Source organism: Pipistrellus kuhlii, unplaced genomic scaffold (genome assembly GCF_014108245.1).
Source record: "Pipistrellus kuhlii isolate mPipKuh1 unplaced genomic scaffold, mPipKuh1.p scaffold_m20_p_3, whole genome shotgun sequence".
Taxonomy (NCBI): domain Eukaryota; kingdom Metazoa; phylum Chordata; class Mammalia; order Chiroptera; family Vespertilionidae; genus Pipistrellus; species Pipistrellus kuhlii.
The window spans coordinates 161,267,666-161,285,022 of NW_023425529.1; the positions used below are offsets into that span (position 1 = coordinate 161,267,666).

Genomic DNA, 17,357 nt, shown 5'->3' on the forward strand with positions numbered 1-17,357 from the left:
TTGATTAAATTTTGTTGTATTGTTTAAATAAATTCGATTTTAAAAAGTATCGATATTAGAAAACGACATTAATTATTACTAATAAGAAGAAATGGCATTTGGACCACAACTTCAGTACCTGACAGTTGTTTCATTTGGAAGCTGAATAGTTTGAGGCTCAATACTGGCTATGCTATACATGGCGGTTTGAATCCCCAAATGGACTATAAATCTATTTACGTTGTAACATACCCAAAGTGTCTTTTTGGTGATACTTAATAAATTCCAAATCACAAACAGGTAAACATACAAACCTGACGAGGAATGTGTGTCCACAGGTACTAAGTGGATTTAAATAATTTTTTAAAATATTTTTATTATTTTCATAGCAATAAAAAATTAATGGTTTCCTTGCAAAATTTAAATAACCAAAGTTAACCCAAGAAAAAGGAGAAGGAAAACTCTAAAAAGAGCAATATGTTTAGATATTATGGCTAAGGCATTTAAAACCCAGACTTTTAAAACTGAAGTATAATAAAAACAAATTAGAGCCTACTTTTTAAGTTATCATTCTTATGTTATTTTAAGTATTCTAAATCACAGAAAAATGTACAGAATGCTACAGTTTATGAATCCAATATCACACTAGCAAAATCTGATAAAATATCCAAAATGGAACTATAGATCAGTTTCATTAGCGAACATAGATGAAATGCTGAATAAAATATTATCCTTGCATTACTGGGATAAAATATTTTTGGTCAGGGCACAAGCAAGGAAATATATAATGAATTATAAAACATTATTCTGTAGTCATTGAAAATAAAGTTTGTTCTTTTTTAAAATATATTTTTATTGATTTCAGAGAGGAAGGGAGAGAAAGATAGAAACATCAATGGTGAGAATGATTGCTCGGCTGCCTCCTGTGCACCCCCTACTGGAGATCTAGTCTGCAACCTAGGCATGTGTCCTGACCTCCTAGTTCATAGGTCAATGCTCAACCACTGAGCCATGCCAGCCGGACTAAAGTTAGTCCTTAACTATCACAAACACTTCTGAGAACTAGATAACAAGTACAGATCTTTTTTCCAGGAAAAATGCATATATCCACAAAAACATATAATCCTATGTACTACTCAGGAGTTTCAGAGATTACATTTGGAGACTTGGTATAAAAGAATAATACTTAATGGCATTAAATTAATTCCATTATTTAATTCCTATAAAAAAAAGTTTACAGCCGAAACCGGTTTGGCTCAGTGGTAGAGCGTTGGTCTGCAGACTGAAGGGTCCCAGGTTTGATTCCGGTCAAGGGCATGTACCCAATTTGCGGACACATCCCCAGTAGGGGGTGTGCAGGAGGCAGCTGGTCGATGTTTCTCTCTCATCGACGTTTCTAGCTCTCTATCTCTCTCCCTTCCTCTCTGTAAAAAATCAATAAAATATATTTAAAAAAAAAAAGTTTACAAAATGCTATACATGGTATGATATACACAGGAATATATAAGTAAAACTAGAAAAATGAATATATACAAATATTAACAGAGGTTATCTGTTTATCATGAGATTACTAATAATTTTTAATTTTCTACTGTTTAGATGCTCAAAAAATTTTGTAACTGCACAAATACTTTTAAATTAGGAAAAAATTGTTCAAAAAATTGAGTAATTCAAGCCAACGAGTAAACATATGATACCAGTAGGAATTTTTTAGTAACTACAATATCCCAGGGCAACCAACTAAAAAAGATGTTTCTTCTATTAACACAAATCAAATACCAAAGGGCAAATACTTAAGGAAACAAAATTTTTAATGATGTCAAAGTCTTATATTTGATCCTTGTAAGTTAGGGCTAGATGGTATAAATTTTGTACTGTCTCCATTATAAGGAGGCATTTGAATAAATGCCAACATTTTTATGACCACAATGAGATCGCTACATTTATTTTCAATTCAAATTTCTTATCATTAGGTACTAATTTAAATTACTAAAGTATTTATTGATCTTTATCTTTTAATTTATATCCTCTTTCTAATTTTAAACACATAATGATGTTTTTGCAGGATAAACAATACTACTATAATGGAACTATCATCACTTTAACATACTTAAATTATCCATATACTTAAAAAAAATGTTATAATCCCAGCAGGAGTACTAATCTAAAAGGTTACTCAATCACCATGCTATGACTACTCTGTAGCTTGCCTTTCAACAGATAATTACATATCGATATAAAGTGTATTTATCTGTTATTCAGTTAGACAGAAGAGCTAGTTTCTACAGACCACACACCAATTTATCCTGAGATTTGGAGTGCAACAGGATTTTTATCAGTATGAATAAAAAAATTTAATTTAAAAGATAAAAACCTCAGACAATTCTGTCTTCTTTAGAAGTTATGAAAGCATCACTTTATCTGAGGGCAAAGTAGCATGCAATTACTCTACTAGCAAACATCTAGTAGCAAACATTGAGAGGAATAGGTACATCTTAGAATTTAATTAATCCTGTGAAAAATATATAGTTATAGAAGAAAAATCAAGGTCAGAATATAATTGCAATATGCTTTTATTTTATTGATGCATTTTTCACTCAAGGTTCTTTAATTTTCAGCATTATGTCAACCACAGAAAGAACTGAGGGAAAAAATAAAACATAATTGTACCATGATTTCTCATTAACTGTTGGACAAATGCCAAGGCCTCCCTACTAAAAACAGAAGTGAAGAGGGTAATTTTCTTAGCAAGCAACTTAGTTTCTAAGAACAGATCCATTAATACAGACCACAAAGACCCAACTTCAACCTGTCAATCCTGCAGGCAAATACCAAGAGATCCACACCTAGAGAAGCTAAAATGGCTCTGAGCCAGAGGAAGCGTGAAAAGGAAATTGACAAGGTAAACTGATCAATTATACTAGTTCGGTGGTGGAGCACAAAAGGACCAAAACAATAAAATATGTATATGGGAAACCTTTAAATTTCAATAATTATCAGTGAAAGTATAAAAGGAACAAAATAATGAAAGCCGAATGGATCCACAGAGATTAGATAATCCCAAAAGCAGTCATTACATTATTTATACTTCACTGACCTTCTAATTCAAGGATGGGGATTAGAGCATTTAAGTAAACATTTGAAGCAATATAGAAAATCTTCAAAGGAAATTTTGAAAGGAAAAGATCATACTTTTAATTTTTCTCTTCTTTTCCTGCTCCTGGTTGAGGCCTCTATCCTATACAGCTCTACCAAGTTTATTCAAAAGGCAATAATCTATCTATATAAAACCCTAATATGCAAATCAACTGAACATCAGAATGACCACCAGAACGACCGGTTGCTATGACGTGCATTGACCATTAGGGGGCAGATGGCTTAATGCAGGAGCTGCCCCCAGGCTGCAGGCCCTAACCAGCACCGGTCACCCCACAGAGGAAGGTGACTGGCAGCGGCAGCAGGGGGCAGGGCCAGCGAGCAGGCGGAGCCAGACCAGCCAAGGCAGGTGCAAGTGGGGGTCCCTAATCACCCCACTGGTCACCCCACAGGTCAGCCCTGATTACGACTCTACCTGTGCACAAATTTCGTGCACTGGGCCTCTAGTAATAATAATAATAATAATAATAATAATAATAATAAAGAATTAACACTGAGCTATCTTGTTTTTACCTTGAACATATTGGCATATTTATTTACCTCACTCATATTACAAGGGAGAGAACCTAGATTAGCTAATAAAAAGCCTAACAAAAAAACAAAAACAAAAAAATGGTTTTCTTCTACAGTGTTACCCTTAAAAAGCCAAAAATAATAGAAACCTCTCCCCAAATGCTGAAAGTACTTCCTACACTAATCATTCATTATATCTGTAAGTTCTTAAGCCTTCTATTTTTGCCTGCCTTTGCATTTTATACAAGAAAAATAAAAGTTGGACACCAGTCCCTGTACCACTGGGCGAGGGAATCGTATCTTTTTAACAATTAAAAGTAAAATCCTAACTAGTGAACCGAGAAGCCAATTTTAACAATGCCAAACCAGAAAGAGCAATGCTCACAGACCACCTGGAAGTTTTTATTTCAGGTAAAAGAGCAAAAACTCATCCTAGTGTTGCAAATCAGCCAAACCTGGAAGTAGTTAAGGCAAGACACTGAGAATCACTCAGAAGCAGGAAGGAAAGAGAAAGCCTCTCTTGGAAACAGGTAACCTTGGCATTTGAAAGAGTTTCCCAGAACAGCAGCAACAAATCTACTTACACCTCAAGAATAGCCATATTAAGAGAGCCTAACGCAGGAAAGTTACTGAGGAATGCACAGCTGGGCCACAGAGAAAGAAGGTCCAAGAAGCCCGACAAAAACAGACGAGGGCAGAGATGGTTCCATCCTCTACATGTGACAGGCACCAGTTCCAAGGCAGGAAACCTAGAGGTGGATGCTGACACTCACACCTGTGGTAATTCTGCAGAAAACTAGCTTCATTCACTAGCTGGTTTGGCTCAGTAGATAAGAGTGTTGGCCTGCAGATTGAAGGATCCCAGATTCAATTCCAGTCAAGGGTATGATCCCCAGAGGCCGTGCAGGAGGCGGCCGATTAGTGATTCTCTCTCATCATGGATGTTTCTATCTCTCCCTTTCCCTTTCTCTTTGAAATCAATAAAAAAATATATACATATTAAAAAATAAAAAAAAACTAGCTCCATTCCATGGTGTCAGGGCCAGTTTGAGACGTTTAAGTTTTTTTCTAACTGAAGGTTTCTGGACTTGTAGTCCACAAACACAGAATGCAGAGAGGTCTGTGACTAGGAAGTTTATTATACCTTATTTGCACTATCCTCTATCTGAAATTAGGCTGTTCCTTCAAATAATAAGCCACAGTTCCTGTGATTCTGTCACCAATAGAAAAAATGTATTTCCCCATTGCATGTTAATTTGTTGCACAGACCTTAAAATAGCCACTAAGCATTCTCATTGAATGTTAATAAAAACACACATCCAGCCCTAGCTGCTTTGGCTCAATAGCTAGAGAATAGACTTGGGGGCCTGCAGGAGGCAGCCGGTCAATGATTCTCTCTCATCATTGATGTTTCTATCTCTCCCTCTCCCTTCCTCTCTGAAATCAACAAAAATATATTTTAAAAAACACACATCCAGCCAAAACTGGTTTGGCTCAGTGGATAGAGCGTCGGTCTGTGGAATGAAAGGTCCCAGGTTCGATTCCAGGCAATAGCATGTGCACTGGCTTGTGGGCATATCCCCGGTAGGGGGTGTGCAGGAGACAGCTGGTTGATGTTTCTCTCTCATCGATGTTTCTAGCTCTCTATCCCTCTCCCTTCCTCTCTATAAAAAATTAATAAAATATATATATTTTTAAACACACACATCCATTACTATATTACTAATTAATATTAAGTTTAGAAACACTAGGCAAAAGAAGTTCTTTACTATAGGATTTCTCTAATATGCAGTTTCCTATTCTTAATTGACTTTTATTTTTCTCACAGAAAACCTCCCAAGAGTTTCTATAAATGATTGCTGCTGTGGAATAAGGTGACACTCTGAATTCCTCTCCCTTTTGTAATCCTCAATCTCTGGGTCAAATTCTGCAGATGTCCCACTCAAGTTTGGCTGGTGCTGCAAGGAGATCAGAAGGTGGGCATACCAGGTCAAGAATTGCCACATATCACAAACACCATGGAGACTTGAAAATTCTTAAACTCCTTACAAGGCTCCCAAGTGTGGATCAAAGGGACATGCAGACTCAGAACCTCTGAGCTCTACTTAGGCACAGATACTGCGTGGTGGGTAACAAGGAACTCCTTTAACCGGCAATGAGGCAGAAGACTAAGCAAATGAACCAGAAAGTTAAATCTTAGGAGCCAGATGGAGCTAGAGCCCCTTTAGATAATATAAAGGTCATTTTAACATCTGTAATTCAATAGTTGTTAATATTATTCACAATCTGCTTGTGCAACCATAAGCACTAATTCCAGAAAATTTTCACCACCCAAAGAGAAACTCCATATTCATTAAGCTGTGATTTCCCCTACCCCTTTCCACTGCAACTCTGACAAAACTACTTTGTCTCTAAAAATCTGCCAGTTCTGCACATTTCCTATCAATGAAATTATACAATGTGACCTGGCCTATTTCACTTAGCCTAATATTTTCAGGATTCATCCATGTAGCAGAACATGTTGAAATTTCATTCCTTTTTGAGGCTGAATAATATTCCACTGTATAGATACACATTTATCAATTGATGAGTACTGGTACTGTTTCTACTTCCTGACTACCATAAATAATACTGTGAATATTCATGCATAAGTTTTTATATGAATACTAGAAGCCCAATGCATGAACTTGTGCACAGTGGGGTCCCTCAGCCTGACCAGCGATTGGGGCCATCTCACCCAGTCCAGCGGTAAGGACCGTGGGAGGTTGGCCAGCCAGGATGGACTGCTGCCCCCTTGTGGTCATTGTGCATCATAGCTACCAACTGGTTGGTCATAACGATTGCTTAGACTTTTATATATATAGTTTTCATTTGTTTACCTTTTTGAAGAACTGCAAAACTGTTTTCTTCAGTGATTATACCATTTTATATTCCCACCAGCAACGTATGAGGGTTCCAAATCCTAACAGACAATTGTTTTGCTTTGTATTTTTAATATCATCCCAGTTGAGTATAATGGGCTATCTAACTGTAGTTTTGATTTACATTTCCTTGAGGACTAATAATGATCAGAATTTTTTCCTGTGTTTACTGGTCACTTGTTTATCTTCTTCGGAAAAATATCTGCAAGTACTTAGCTTATTTTTTAATTGGGTTATCTTTTTGTTGTCAAGTAATAATAGTTCTTTAATATTCTGGATACTAGGCCCCACCAGATGAGATTTGTAAATATTTCCTCCTATTCTGTGGGTTCTTTGTACTTTCTCTATCATGTACTTTGATGAACATATGTTTTTAAACATGATAAACATTAATTTCTATCGTTGCTCATGTTTTTGGTGATATATTTTTTAAAAACTATTGCCTAATCCAGTCACAAAGATTTATATGTATATTTACTTCTTAAAGTTTTACAGCTTTAAGTGTATGATCTATTTTGAGTTAATTTTTACATGTGGAATGCAACTGAGGTCCTAAGTTGTTCTTTTAATATGGATATCCAGTTGTCCCAGCACCATTTGTTGAAAAGACAATTCTTTCTCCCTTGAGTGATCTTGGATATTTATTGAAAATCAAGTCCACAAAACTGAATGAGTTTATTTCTAGACTCTCAATTCTATTCAATCTACCAGTCTATAGTTATGCCAATACCATATTGTTTTGATTAGTTTGCATTTTAATATGTTTGAAACCAGAAAGTGTGAATCCTTCAACTTTTGTTATGTTTTGTTTTTTTTTCAAGAGTATGTTGGCTATTTGGGGCTCTGTGACCTTCCATACTAATTTGAGAATCAGCTTTTCCATTTCTGTAATAAAGACCATTGCAATTTTGACAGACTACATTAAATCAATAAAGTAAAAAAATTTCCCATTTATTTAGGTCTTCTTTCATTTCTTTCAATGATGTTTTGTAGTTTTCAGTGTACAAATCTTATACTTCCTTGGTTATATTTATGCTTAGTATTTTACTGGCTTTCATTTCTATTTTGTGGAAGAGTTTGAGAAGGATTAATGTTAGGTCTTGAGATACTGAGTAGAATTCACTGCAGAAGCCACCTGATTCTGGGCTCTTCTTTATTGCGAAGTTTTGTTTTTTTTTAAGATTATTGGTTCAATCTCTTTACTTGTTGTATAGATCTATTCACAATTTCTATTTCTTTATTAGTCACTTTTGAGAGCTAATTTCTAGAAATTTCCTCAGGTTTTATTTATCTGGAAATACCTTCATATCTCCGTTACCATTTTTGAAAGACAGTTTTTGTAGACTACAAAATTCCTAAATAACAGCCTTTTTCTCTCAGCATTTTGAATATATCATACTACTGCCTTCTAGCCTCTGTGGATTCTATGAGAAATCAACTGTTAAATATAATAGAGGATCCTTTCTATACGATGAGTTTTCCTCTCATGAGGTTTTTCAAGATTTTCTCTTTGTTTTTGTCTTTCTAGTTTGCCTTACTGTGTCTTACTGTGGATCTTTTTTTAGTTTATCCTACTTTGAATTTGTTGAGCTCCCTGAATGTATAGATTAATGTTTTTCATCAAATTTCAGTACCACAGGAGTTCTGATAGACTATTTTCATCTCCTTACCCTTTTTTTCTGTTCCACAAACTGGACAGCCTTAATTGATTTATTTTAAATTGCTTATTTTCTTCTTTCTATTTGAATCCCACGAATCCTGCTGTTGAGACCCATGAATAATTTTTTTCATTGCAGTTACTGTACTTTCCAACTCTAAAATTCCTATTTGGTTCCTTTTTTACTATCTGCTTATTCCTATTTTGTGTTTTCTTTGTTCTAGAAAGGAGTAATTTTATGCAAATATTAAATAGATTACTATTAAATTGATGGTTATAAAGTTCATGTATAGCAGTTTCAAGTTAACTATCATACTTGAGGAAAACTCATTTTACAACCAATTAATACTCATTGTGCAGACTAAGAAAAAGTTAACCCATGTAAAAACTAAAAATAAATAAATAAAAATTCCCAAATTTTAAATTACATAAGGATCAAACACAGAATGCAATTGTCTAAACCACAAAATTATTATGGTAAACATATTAAATTAAAGAGAACCCAAAATAAATTAAAGAGACTTAAATGAATATTTATAAATTTAGGGTTCAACAGAAAACAAACAAGCCGAAACTGGTTTGGCTCAGTGGATAGAGCGTCGGACTGCAGACTAAAAGGTCCCAGGTTCGATTCCGGTCAAGGGCATGTACCTTGGTTGCGGGCACATCCCCAGTGAGGGATGTGCAAGAGGCAGCTGATCGATGATTCTCTCTCATCGATGTTTCTGACTCTCTATCCCTCTCTCTTCCTCTCTGTAAAAAATCAATAAAATATATTTTAAAAAAGAAAACAAGTCAGAGAACAATGAAAATAAAAGATCAATGACATCTTAGGGCAACTGGCTATTCAAATTGTATGCAATGTTTTTCTTATATTATCAGCAGATAACACATTGCATGAATACTATCTGCCTGACTGAATACACACACACACACAAAAAAAAAATCCCATGAAATAGGCACTACTATTCTGCACATATGAAAAATGCAGAAAGTAGAGCCAAGAGAAGCTAAATTACTCACTCAGAATACAGAGCCATTAGAAACTGAAGATGAAAGTCAAACCCAAGTCATATGATTCCAGAACCTGAGCTCTTAAGCTCTATCCCACAGAAATAAAGCAGATGAATTACAACAAGACACTGTTAAGTGTAAAGCCTAATGGCATAGCAGAACTAAACAATACAAGCCCATCACAAAGAACATAAAATATATTGTCAAGAAGGATTAACTTTAGCTCTATCACTTACAATGAATTTTTAAAATCCTACAAGCAAAACTAGTGAACAGTAACATTTGAGGTATAATACTAGCAAATTAAAAATTTACAAATCTTTAGCCCTAGCTTTAGGTTTGGCTCACTGGATAGAGCATCGTCCTGTGGAATCAGGGGTCCCACGTGTTCGATTCCAGTCAAGGACAATTGCCCAGGTTGCGAGCTCAATCCCCAGTAGAGGGTGTGCAGGAAGCAGCTGATCAATGATTCTCTGTCATCATTGATGCTTCTCTCTCCTTTCTCCCTCTCCCTTCCCATTGAAATCAATAAAAATATACAAATCTCTAATTTCCTAAAAGTCCCATTTAAACTCAGACCCTAAGTATGAATACCACTAAATACAGTCTTTAAAAAAGATAAATTTATTGTAATAAAATATTAGCATTCAGGTAATCTGAGGAAAGGATACCTGGGAATGTTTTTTTATAATTTTTCCAACATTTCCAGAAGTCTATAAATAAAAACATCTAAAAATAAATAACTTTACCAATAAGGAAAGCTTTGAAATAAGTTTGTTACATGATCATTTGAGCTACTAATGCTAATATTGTATTCAACAGTCATAAATACTTATTTTGTATTTTATCTTTAAATAAATAAAACCTGTAACTTTGCCTTATACATATTCTATGAAACAAGAATTCTTTAAAAAAAAAAAAAAAAGTACATCAAATTTAAGCTATATTAGTCTTAAAAAGAGTCTATTTTATCTCAGTAAACCAATGTTCAGAAATACATAGTACAGAAAAATCCAGGAGAAAATCAATTTTGGAAGTTTGTGTCCAATCCTCTACATTTTCCATCAACTTGAGTCCCATAATTACTATTAAATAAATAAATAAATAAATAAATAAATAAATAAATAAGGCTGAATAACATAGAAGGCAGACTATCAATAAAAAATCGGTGGTACTTTTAAAAACTCTTTTAAAAACACAGATGTCTCTAATGAATTAGTGATATAATTAAGGACTACTTTAAAAATCTGGTTGCTAGAAAATACAATTAAATTATTCTCAAGAAAAAAAAAAAAAAAAGAAATTAGGCACTGAACTTTAAAAAGATAATAAGCCAGTTGTGGCTTTAATTTTTGCTTTAATTGGTAGCACTATATATCTCAGACAATTCCCAAGCCAACCTTTGAGGAAAACCAGGTTCATCAAGTTAACTGATCAGCAGCTATTGAAAAAGTTCATTGCACCCCAAATTCATATTATAAGTAACATATTAATTATTGGATGAGGGAGGGATTAGAATATAGTTTTTAAATAAAAGGTACAATTTTTCATCCTTTAACAATTTAATTTTAGAAGTCCGACTGAAAAGATTACTTTTTTTAATTATATAAGTATAATTTTAATGGGTGATAAACAGATAAGCCTCAAAACTGAAACTACTGTGTTTCCCCAAAAATAAGACATCCTCTGAAAATAAGACCTAGTGCATGGAAAGATAAGACCTCTTTTGAGAATAAGACCTAGCGCAACTTTGGGAGAAAAAATTAATATAAGACACTGTCTTATTTTCGGTACAGTTTTTCCTTTATGATTTTTAAGTTGGTCAGGTTATTTCTCACAAATTTACATAGTAAGCATAGCTCATCATATACAAATCTCTATATATAAATGGCTAATATACAAAGTGTCCCCTCAGAAGTTCTACCAGGAGACTGGGAGTTCGATCGCTTGCTATGATGTGTGCTCACCACCAGTGGGGCGGCAAGAAACGAAGAAAGGCCCCAGACTGTGGTCAGCAACTGGGAAAGGGAGGCCCCGGCTGGCAGCCGGAAGGCCCTGATAGTCCCTGATTGCTGGCCAGGCCTAGGGACCCTACCCATGGATGAATTTCACACAACGGCCCTCTAGTTATATATAAAAAGGATTTTTTTTTTTCATTTTCTTAACCATAACATCACTTAGATTCTCTTAAGCTCATAAATGACAAATTCCTAAAACTAAGATCAATTTACTTATTGTGATAATGGTCAGGAGATTTAATATGCATTGTAAAAATAGCTTCCAAAATTCACCTCATCCTATAATTACAGAATAACAGACCTCAAATTAATAAAAAATGATGTTTCACTCTTATCAAAGTGAAAGCATTACCTAAAAGTTTCCTTATCACAAAAGTAATAAAAACTGAACTGCACAAGAATTAAAATCTCCATTTAATCTTGAATATTTGTCTGATTTAAAGTTCTAATTAAATAAACAACTATATAGCAATTTTCAGAAATTTATACTTCAAGATTCATACTTAACTATGATGAATGCAAAGAATGCTTTCCTACAGATGGCATGTAAAATGTATTTTAGCATATAAAAAAATCTGACTCCACTTATGTAAAATTTAACATAAGACAAAACTATTAGAAGTGAGGAAAGTGTTTACCTTTAGGAATAAGGAAGGAGCAGTGAGTGGGTGGCAGTGGGAAGGGGGGACATACAATGACGGTGCTGTTAGGATGCTATTCTGATATGGATGGTAGCTCATTTTGTAGTAAGATATCAAGCTTTACTCTTATGATTTGTGTACTCCTCTGTATGTAGATCTCAGTAACAGAAATTCTAATTGAGCTTAATGGTAAGGAATAATACCAGTTAAACATAAAACATATAAGTTTAAATAAGTGATACAAATCTAAAAACAAAGTAAAATAAACTAAAACTTTAAAAGAGCAAATTGAATATGAAATTTTTACAAACTGAATATGAAGTTTTGAAAATAATACAATAACATAGCAAAAGCTATAGGGATTAATTGCATGGCAGAAAAGAATATGAGGCAAAACAAATTCCTTAACTTAAAAGTAGGAACAGATTTTTATTCTTGACGTTATCATTAAGAAAAATATAGGTTAAAGAAAGTTCTGAAAAAGTGAAAGGTAACCATTAGTCAAATAAAAACATATATATCAGACCTTTCAAAGCTTTCAATTCATACCGTATTTTCCGGTGTATAAGACGACTTTTAAAACGAAAAAAAGTCAACCGAAAATCGGGGGCAAAAGACCAAAATTGCACAAAAATTACCTGCAGATCTAGACGGCAAAGTAAGTCTTTTCTTTGAAGTGGTGGGGAGTCTTATACAGCGAATACAGGCCTAAACCTATGTTTTAACTGTAAAATTAGGGGGTCGTCTTATACGCCGGAAAAGTAGTTTAAAATACAGCTCATTTAACAAATAGAACACAGAAAGCATGGAAGTATTTCTCATTAATTTATAAATCAATGTGTAATCTCTATAAATATATTTTTTAATTTGGCAGAATTGACAAGCTGATTCTAAATTCATATCAAAGTAGAAATGTGCAAAAACAGCCAGGAAAACTATAAAAAGAACAAACTGTTCCTATCAGATATAAAACCATAAAACTATAGTTGTTTAAATAATACTGACAAATAGCCAACAATATAAAAACAGTCCAGAAGCCAATTCAGGTGTATATAGGAATTTACTATTTGATAAAATGTGGCAATACTAACATTCAGGGAGTTTTGTTCAAGACTATTATTCTTTGTACTATCTAACAACTCTTCTTTCAGTCTGAATAATGTGAAAATAAAAAGAAAAATAATTAAAGGAAAAAGGTACTACTACAGATACAAGTTATACAAATGTATAGAACTATCCCATGACTCAAATCTAAAAAGATAAATTCACAGGAAAACTGGGCAATATAACAATTAGTAGAGGAAATAAAAATAATGAATTAATATAATAAGCTCATCAATCTCACGAATAACCAGTAAAATGCAAATAAATACCATTGGAGATGCCACATCTCATACTTTAGGTAAAAAACACTTTCATTAAAGTTAGGTAATATGAAATGCTGTTGAGGATGGAGAAACAAGAGCCATAGCAGAAAACTGGTAACTGTTGGGAAAATTGGTAGAGCCACTCCAGAGCTCAAACGGCAGAATCAAAATTTAAAGTATGCATTCCCTACACTCGGCAATCCCACCTCCTAATACTTACCTTAGAGGAACTCACAAATATGCAAGAGAGGCACATGTAAGGGGGTTGATTTTAATAATATTCATAAGGTTTAAAACTACAAAGAACACGATCTCCATCAAAAGGAGAGCTGCTAAATAAAATATAAGTCCATACAGTGAAATGACATGCAGTAATAAAGTACAACTATAATACTGCCATGGAAGGAACCATAAGACATATTGAGTGACTTGCACAATACATATGCACATAGAGAACACCTTTTATGTGTTCCAAAAGCACCCACAAAACAATAGCACATACAGTTTGTTCTGCTATTGTGCGTATTTTTAAAACTTATTATGATATAATTGATAATTAGGAAACTTTGAGTGTCTCATGATTGCTTTAAGTACAATTTCATCCGTCCACCTAGCCACACAGGAATCCACAAATTGCACACAGAGACACATCTCAAACCACCAGCTACCTTAATCCAGCATCATGCGTGTCAGCAACTACAACTTTCTGTTCCACTTCAGACAAGCCTACTTTGGCCCATGTCCACAAGTCAACATTAGGGCCTTTTCAAGGTAAATGCCACATTTACTCTAGAATTTACTTATTACTTAACAATTTAATATGTGTTTAAATCTCTGCTACAACTTTAATGAAGTTCTTATATACTTTTTTTATTTACCATCACTGATAAAGATTTTTTAGGGTGATGCCCCCTTCATTCTATCTTTTGTCAAAAGTTCTATGGTTTTTTTACTCTGTGATTTTAGCACGGTTGTTTTAGGAACACATATTGCACTATAGCAGAACTAACTGCACTATGAGTACATACACAAGTAACTTGTTTCATTAAAATAGTTAACATCATAGTTTAGTTCGACATAATCGTGCAAAGCAACAGAACATATAATACTGTTCTGCAAGGAAAACTGGACTAAGACTTAGGAGATCTAGTCCTAACTTTGCCGTAAACTTGATATTGCTAGTAAATTTGGCTAAGTGATTTGACCTTGCTGAGTTTCCCACTATTAAAAATGGGATAACAGCCGAAACCGGTTTGGCTCAGTGGATAGAGCATCGGCCTGCGGACTGAAAGGTCCCGGGTTCAATTCCGGTCAAGGGCAAGTACCTTGGTTGCGGGCACATCCCCAGTAGGAGGTGTGCAAGAGGCAGCTAATTGATGTCTCTCTCTCATGGATATTTCTAACTCTCTTTCTCTCTTCCTCTCTGTAAAAATCAATAAAATATATTTTAAAAAATAAAATAAAATAAAAAAATAAATAAAAATGGGAAAACAATTTTCCATTAACCAAATACAATTCTGCCAAAAAATGAGATAATTGGCTTTCAAAGCACTGTACAAAATCAGTATGGCATTCGAAGAAAGTGTGGTAGCATTACCATGAAAGAAAAACAGTAACCACAAGGGGAAAAATAGTAATAGGGTGCTCATGCTTCGTAAATCCAAGTGTGACAATCGAGTAGCATTCCTTACTTCATGGTAGGTGTCCTCGAGCTCCCCGTCATATATCCAACGGTACAGGAAGCTCAGGACAGGATGAGACACTAAGCTGAGAATGTGTTGCACCAGGGACCTCATGTACGGATCTCCCGTTTTCGTGTAAGCATGGACAGCTGAGGCCAGCTCACCTCCTTTCCTTCCTGAGAGGGAACACATGAAAAACATCCAAATTTAGACTCACAGTAGAAACCAGTATCTTTACACTAACCAAAATGGTCAAGTAATGAAGATGAAGTATATTTGTTTTCTTGATACCACTTTGGACACAGAAGCAGCAATAAGCATGTCATGGATCAGGAGCCGAGAGAGCAAGAGTCTCCCTCTGGCTTTACATGGGTCAGAGCAAGTCACTCATCTCTCCATGATCCCTACAGAGTTTTTAGTAGTAAAAACTTGACTTGTTATATGATTCAGAACATGATTTTTCAACTTTTTTGACTGAGAAACAAATTAAGATTCACACTTTATGTTGCAATCCAGTACACAATATATGTAAATACATTTACAAAACAGTACTTATACTTTAATATTTTCTATTTTCTTCCTTTTCTCTTGTGATATAATATGCTAATCTCAACTTCCTAAAAACTACACCACAATGAGATTACAGTCTCCTGTATCCCGGGGGCATAGTGGTATAATGAATTGAGAGTGGCAAAAATGAAGTCCAAAAATATAAGCACATGAAGAACTTATGTTAAGAATTCAGGAATTTATTAGACTGCTAAAAGATTTTAAGAGAAGGACTAAGGTGATCTGATTTTAATAAGATGATTCCTGCATGCACAAAACTGGAGGTGAGTGAGACAGAGTCAGTGAGCAGGTTATTACAATAGCTCAGAGACTGGACAGAGAGCAGGATTCAAACAGAATCCAGTTTGAGGACACTGATTTTAGACCTATGAAGAGGCAGTGATTTGAGACCTAATAAGGAGTTAGAGGTATCAGAATTACAGTGGCTAACTGAATATTGAAACAAATAGGGGGTGAGGGGACTGGGAGGACTATAAAGGTGGAGGAGGCAGGGCACAGATGGTATGATGAACTTGGATTTAGACATACTGAAGTCAGTCTTTATGAATCATCTAATAGGAGAACAGCATCAAACACTGAGCCAACTATGAGCAGATGACTGGCATCTCACATCTTATGGTCATGGTAGTACAAACAATAAGAAAAAGGGCTCAGAAGGCAATACGAACAATAAGAAAAGAGGTTCAGAAGGCAACTAGAAATACAAACCAAGAGTACAGAAGAAAATTAAGCCAGACATGCAAACATGGAAACTTGTAACATAATAGCTAAACACATGACCATAATCTCAGGAGGAATGAAACTCTAGAAAAGTCTTCTCATTAAGAGTCAACTAAAAGGGGAATATAGATAAACAGCTATAATATGGAGACAAAAGAACAGGCACAAAAATAAACCCAGATGACATTCCCTAAATCCTGCTTTGAAATGAATCAGGTTGATCAGATGCAAAACAACCTTGGCAATGGTCCACCAGGGCTGCAAGAGTCTTCAGTCTTATCTTGGGATCGTATGTCCAAACTAGGAGGCGACGGAGTGTCAAGCTACTTTCAAGGCCCAAATTCACACCCTGATCATCCTCTAACTGTAGCTAAAAAACAATAAAGATATAATGTGTTAATACAGGTCAATAAATATGTCAACCATTTCTGAATCCAGGTAAGGTAAATATGGAGAGAGGATTATTGTCATAAAAATGAAGCAAAAGTTTCCCTCTGAAAGAACTGTTCCTTCAAACTACAAGTGATTTGTTTAAATGGTAGACAGGACCCAAATAACTGCCTCTAGGGAACAATGAAACTTTATAGATATCCAGACCTTACAAACAGTATTAACAAACAGATTTTTATCTCATAAAACTTTAAAGTTCTATGTAGCTGCCATTTTGTAACATTTCAAATCGTGAAGAAATTCAAGTAAAAATAAGGTATTTACCTGGGAGTGTAAAACTGAGAGTAATCGGTAGTATTCTTTGAGTTCTTGGTGCAATGCAGCACAAAAGCTCTGTGCAGAAAGGGGTAAGTATAATTAAAGCAGACAGTCTTTATACACAACACAGTCATTATACATCAACTCATTTGAACTGCACAAGCACAATGCTTCAAAAGAAAGTTCAGGTGTTCTGTATGCCTTATATTAATATTCTCATTCTACCAATGGTCTTCTGGCAGGTTTAACCACCACAATATAGAGTGTACTTAAAAACTGAATAATGGTAAGGAAGTGTTGTCCCTTAGCATGGACTTATCAGAAGAGAAATGAAGAAATGAAAAAAACAAAGTATGTTTTTCATCAACCTAAAAGTATATTCACTTAGACAATGATTCTTTATTTTTAAAT

At 34.6% G+C, this 17,357-nt stretch overlaps 1 protein-coding gene across 3 annotated transcripts in view; it reads right to left on the reverse strand.

Annotated features, from left to right (window-relative positions):
- TUBGCP3 (tubulin gamma complex associated protein 3) overlaps positions 1-17,357 on the reverse strand; it is an 87,225-nt gene that overhangs the window by 39,834 nt on the left and 30,034 nt on the right. For all 3 annotated transcript variants that reach the window (XM_036456104.2, XM_036456105.2, XM_036456103.2), the window contains exons 9-11: positions 16,953-17,021; positions 16,476-16,608; positions 14,958-15,124 (exon numbers count right to left, since the gene is read on the reverse strand). In XM_036456104.2, the coding sequence (XP_036311997.1) occupies positions 14,958-15,124; positions 16,476-16,608; positions 16,953-17,021 (369 nt within the window). The remainder of the gene's footprint in view (positions 1-14,957; positions 15,125-16,475; positions 16,609-16,952; positions 17,022-17,357) is intronic.